This window comes from Rhinopithecus bieti, unplaced genomic scaffold, assembly GCF_001698545.2.
Source record: "Rhinopithecus bieti isolate Rb0 unplaced genomic scaffold, ASM169854v2 scaffold_13207, whole genome shotgun sequence".
In the NCBI taxonomy this organism is placed as follows: domain Eukaryota; kingdom Metazoa; phylum Chordata; class Mammalia; order Primates; family Cercopithecidae; genus Rhinopithecus; species Rhinopithecus bieti.
The window spans coordinates 2,801,142-2,807,141 of NW_016807866.1; the positions used below are offsets into that span (position 1 = coordinate 2,801,142).

A 6,000-nucleotide genomic window follows, 5' to 3' on the forward strand; every position below is an offset into this window, starting at 1 on the left:
TGGGTGTGGTGGCTCACACCTGGAATCCCAGTACTTTTGGAGGTTGAGGCAGAAGGATCACATGAACCCAGGAGTTCAAGACCAGTCTGGGCAACATGGGAAAACTCCAGCTTTACAAAAACAAAAACCAAAAAAAATTAGGCGTGGTGGCACGGGCCTGTAGTCTCAGGTACTTGGGAGGCTGAAGTGGTTGGATCACTTCACTCGGGTGCCTGGGAGTTCGAGGTTGCAGTGAGCCATAGTAGTGCAACAGAGGTTGCACCACTGTACTCCAGCCTGGGCAACAGACCAAGACCCTGTCTCAAAAAAATTTATTTTAATAAATAAACATCGTATTACAAGAAGCTAGGAGACAAATGTACATAAAGTTTATAAACACCACTTTTGCTCAGTTATATTGGAATTATATATATATTGTAGGTAAGGGCTAACAAAATCATTTCCCCTCTGCAGGAAAATTTGACCTTTGGTTAACCTTCCAGTTTTGTTTCTCTGGAAAGCTGACATTAAGGTGTCATGTCAACCGTGTTACTAAGTGGCACTACTGATGGTCACATGGCCCCTGATTGGTAAACTGCATCTCAGCTGTGACAATCCTACATACCTGGTGGAAAGCCACATCTCTGGGATCTGCTGGGCACAGTGATTCTTGTAATTACGCATGTCCTTTGTGGGGACCCTGGAAACAACTCCGAGGGAATTATTGTAAGAGACACTGGCTCTGGCGGCCTTTCATTCAGCTTTTGCACCTGCCTGGTGGAATCTCACCTTCTGGCATCTGAGCTGCCCCCTGAGGAGCCAGAGGGACTCCTGGGCCACACTGTGGACTGCCTCAAGGCCTCTCCTTGTGCCTGGAGTATGGGCGTGGTGGCTCACACTCCAGGTATTGCCTTCAAGTCAGCCTCACACCTGGAGCCGCCTCTTGTAGACTTGTGCATCCAAAGTCAACTCCACTGCATGTATAAGTAGAAATATGGCTGGGCGCGGTGGCTCATGCCTGTAATCCCAGCACTTTGGGAGGCCAAGGTGGGCGGATCACCTGAGGTCAGTAGTTTGAAACCAGCCTGGCCAACTTGGTGAAATCCCGTCTCTACTAAAAATATAAAAATTATCTGCGTGTAGTGGCATGTGCCTGTAATTGCAGCTACACGAGAGGCTGAGGCAGGAGAATCGCTTGAACCCGGAAGGCAGAGGTTGCAGTGAGCCGAGATTGCACCACTGCACTCCAGCCTGGGCGACATGAGCGAGATTCCATCTCAAAAATAAATAAATAAATAAAATAAATAGGCCAGGCGCGGTGGCTCACGCCTGTAATCTCAGCACTTTGGCAGCCTGAGGCAGGCGGATCACGAGGTCAGGAGTTCGAGAACAGCCTGGCCAACATGAAGATACCCTGTCTCTACTAAAAATATAAAAATTAGCCGGACATGGTGGCACACGCCTGTAATCCCAGCTACTTGAGAGGCTGAGGCAAGAGAATTGCTTGAGCCCGGGAGGCGGAGGATGCGGTGAGCCGAGATCGCGCGACTGCACTCTAGCCTGGGTGACAGAGCAAGACTCTGTCTCGAAAAAATAATAAATAAATAGATAGATAAAAATATATGTGTGTATATATCTACACCCACTATATATGTATGTATTGCATTATACATATATATAGTGTATTATATCTATAATACATATGTGTATGTGTGTGATTTTCTCTTTGTAATTCTTTTTCAGTGACTGTCGGGCCTCCAGAAAACATTGAGGTGACCCCAGGAGAAGGCTCCCTCATCATCAGGTTCTCCTCTCCCTTTGACATCGCTGATACCTCCACAGCCTTTTTTTGGTATCATGTCCATTACTGGGAAAAAGGAGGCATCCAACAGGCAAGAGCATGTTCCTTTTTTGTTTGGATTTTCTTTTCTTTGCAGTTTCTGGCTTAGCAAAAGAAAGAAACCTTTAACATGGGCAAAAACAGGGTGTCCCCATGTCCTCGTGTCCCCATAGAGACTGAGCCCTGAGCGTGTTTTCATCGTCCTCTTCAAGACCCATTTTTCCACTCGGTATGCTGAGACCTCCCTCCGCCAGGCTGATCTGAAGGGCCGGCCATCCTTTGATGTCACTCTGTTTCCTTGTGTGGGGTCCAGACTTAGCCAGTGCCCCGCTCACAATGCCTTTGCCACGCTCTGCAGTTTGGAGGAGGTTTTAGTGGGCCTGGTTCTCCATGAGGAATCCGCAACTACAGCCTGCAAGGCTTGACTGTATAAATGTTTGAACAGTTTGTGAAAAGGGCACATGTGAAATCGGGGGGAAACAAAGGGAGAAAGAGCCTTCCAGAGAGCAATACCAGCAGGTATGAGACGGCGTGGCACGCGTGAAGAACTGTGGGTGCTTATATCGGTCAGAAACGCAAGCCACGAGGGGCTGTGGCAGGTGATCACGTTAACAGAGGTGCATGACATCAGAGGGGCCTGGTCAGCCTCGGGGAGTACAGGAAAAAACATGATGGTCTTGAAGCATGTCCAGTGCCTAAATTATCCCAGCTGCGTTTAACAAGGTTCTGTTATCTCTGTGAACTTCATGATTTCCTAAATTCAACATTATTACGGTTTTTGATAATAAGAGCTTACATTTATTGAGAGCTTCCTTTGTGTTTGGCTCTGGGCCAGCATTTTAGAATTTTAGATACTTCATCTCATTTCATCTTTTTTTTTTTTTTTTTTTTTTTTTGGCTGGAGTTTTGTTCTTGATGCCCAGCTAGTTTTTATATTTTTAGTAGAGATGGGGTTTCACCATATTGGTCAGGCTGGTCTCGAACTCCTGACCTCAGGTGATCTGCCCACCTTGGCCACCCAAAGTGCTGGGATTACAGGCATGAGCCACCGTGCCTAGCCCATTTCATCTTTATACTAATCCGTTTGCAGAGAGGGAATCCAAGTTGTTAAGTGACTTGCCTCAGGTCAGCAGCAAACCACTGGCAGAGCAGAGCAGAGATGCCTAGCTTCAGAGCCCTGCTCTTGACCACCATGTTTTTCTGCCACATACTTTGTATCTGCACTTCTCTCTCTTTTTAAAAATTATTTTCTTTTTTTCTTTTCTTTTCTTTTTCTTTTTTTTTGAGACAGAGTCTTGCTCTGTCGCCCAGTCCGGAGTGCAGTGGCGCGACCTCGGCTCACTGCAAGCTCTGCCTCCCAGGTTCACGCCATTCTCCTGCCTCAGCCCCCTGAATAGCTGGGACTACAGCCTACCGCCACCATGCCCGGCTAATTTTTTGTATTTTTAGTAGAGACGGGGTTTCACTGTGTTAGCCAGGATGGTCTTGATCTCCTGACCTCGTGATCTGCCCACCTCGGCCTCCCAAAGTGCTGGGATTACAGGCGTGAGCCACCGCACCCGGCCTGTTGTTCTTTTTTTGAGACAGTCTCACTGTCGCCCAGGCTGGAGTACTGTGGTACAATCTTGACTCACTGCAACCTCTACCTCCCAGGCTCAAGCAGTCCATCCACTTCAGCCTCCCAAGTAGCTGGAATTACAGGCCTGTGCCAACCACACCCAGCTAATATTTTAAAATTTCTTTTGTAGAGATGGGGTTTTGCCATGTTGCTCAAGCTGGTCTCGAACTCCTGGTCTCAAACAATCTGCCCACCTCAGTCTCCGAAAGTGCTGAGGTTACAGGCATGAGCCCCTGTTCCCAGCCTCCTCTTTATTTCATTATGGGGAGTATGAAACTGGCAAGGTTGAGACTCACTGAAAAACAGATTTAGCATCTAGGAAATAGGGAAAAATCATTTCTCCAAATCAGAGCTCAATATCTGGGTCAATTAGAATAGAGGGAGCCTGGCAGAATCCAGAAGAGAGAGACTCTGCCTCTTCCAAGCTGTCCTCACCAACCGGATATGGTGTCGGAAATGCAGGAGATGGGGTAGGCGCTCTGGCCACGTTTTTCTCCACCCTTTGGTTGGTTCTTCACTTGAGGGCACTGTGTTGCTCTGCTCCCTCCGCAAGGCCCCGCCCATATTTTTTTTAGGATGGAGTCCATCCACTTCTCTGCACTGAGTCGGCCCCCAGAGGGCGAGTTTCCACTTGTATGCTAGAGCTGGCCAGGGCTGCACAGCACTGGAGGACTCAGCTCCAGAACCCTGGGGCCAGCCTCATTGAGCAGCATGCCCTTAGGAAGAGTGCACAGAACAGGCTTCCACTGCCTGGGACCCGCTTAGCACCATGTCACTTAGCCTCTCTGGGCTGCAGCTTCCTCAGTATAAAATGAAACAACTGAGCTGTAAGCTGGAGTCTGTGAAGAGGAGCAGCCATGAGGGCCCCCAAGCCCCTTTCCTCCATCAGACCAGAGCATCTGTACTTGGCTTCCATGATCAAAAGTCAAAGATGAAAATGACTCTGAAAGCCACCGATGGGATCTTTGTTCCAGCTGTGAGTCTGTGTTGGGTTCCCCAAGACCCACCCTAGATGGCTCAAAGGACTCCCAGGGCTCAGCACGGAGTCACGCTCTCATTTCTTTTGTTTTCTTCTGAGACAGAGTTTCACTGTGTCGCCCAGCCAGGGTGGAGTGCTGTGCCGTAATCTCGGCTCACGGGTTCAAGAGATTCTCCTGTCTCAGCCTCCCCATCTGTGCCTGGCCCACACTCTGATTTTTTACAGCAAAAGGATGCAAAGCAAAATCGGCAAAGGGAAGAGGCACATGAAGGAAAGTCCACAGGTGTCCAGGGGTAGGCTTCCAGGAGCCCTCCCCGAGCTGAGTCACGCAGGACGCACTTCATTCCTCCACCAGCAAGCTGTGACTGCACACTTGAACTGTTGTCTGCCAGGGAGGCTTACGAGAGACCCAGCACCCAGGGTTTTTACTGAGGGCTACCCACATACGCACCTTCTGTCTAGCGTATGCCAAAATTCCAACTCCCAGAAGGAAAGCAGATGCTCCTCATAAAGAAGACACACTGCAAACAGTGTAGGGACAGTAAAGCCACCTTACCAGTTTGGGAATGGGAGGCATAAACCTGAAATCCAAATTCCCAGGCTGGGCGCCGTGGCTCAACGCCTGCAACCCCAGCACTGTGGGAGGCCGAGAGGCAGGCGGATCACTTGAGGTCAGGGATTCGAGACAGGCCTAGCCAGCATGGTGAAAACCCATCTCTACTAAAAATACAAAAATTAGCCAGGCGTGATGGCGGGCCCCTGTGATCCCAGATACTTGGGAGGTTGAAGCAGGAGAATCGCTTGAACCTGGGAGGCGGAGGTTGCAGCGAGTCGAGATCGCACGACTGCACTCCACCTTGGGCAGTGGAGCAAGACTCCGTCTCAAACACGCACACACACGCACACAAATTCCCAGATGTCAGCCAAGGGTCGACCTTGAAATCAGGCCCTTCAAAGGCCATTAGTGTTAGGCCTGTTACATTAGCTCTTCTGCAGTCTGTGATTCTGAATTTTAGGAATTTCAATTGAATGCTGAAATAAACCCAAAGGGAATTTTCATTTAAAATCGTGTCTTCCTCTATGCTGGCAGTCCACCACCATTAAACAGAAGAAAAGATAATGTAAAACCATCAAGTAATACTACAATTCATAGATAATACAATTATGTTTGTATTTATATTTTTTAACTTTAATTTTTCAGAGACAATTTCACTCTGTCACCCAGGCTGGAGTGCAGTGGTACAATCATAGCTCACTGTAGCCTCCAATTCCCAGGCTCAAGCCTTCCTCCCACTTTGGCCTCCCGAGTAGCTGGGATTATAGGCATGCACCACCATGACCAGCTTATTTATTTATTTATTTTTTCTGTAGAGACGGGGGGAGGGGGTCTCACTATGTTACCCAAGCTCAAACTCAAGTGATTGTCCCACCTCAGCCTCCCGAAGTGCTGGAATTACAGGCATGAGCCACCACGCCTGGCCTATTTTTCTATTTTAAAAAATAATAGGCCGGGCGCGGTGGCTCAAGCCTGTAATCCCAGCACTTTGGGAGGCCGAGACGGGCGGATCACAAGGTCAGGAGATC

The 6,000-nt window shown here is 48.8% G+C and overlaps 1 protein-coding gene across 1 annotated transcript in view; it reads left to right on the forward strand.

Moving 5' to 3' along the window:
• Positions 1-6,000, forward strand: part of IFNGR2 (interferon gamma receptor 2) — a 32,930-nt gene that overhangs the window by 20,262 nt on the left and 6,668 nt on the right. The window contains exon 5 of the mRNA XM_017883926.1: positions 1,723-1,871. Coding sequence (XP_017739415.1) covers positions 1,723-1,871 — 149 coding nt within the window. The remainder of the gene's footprint in view (positions 1-1,722; positions 1,872-6,000) is intronic.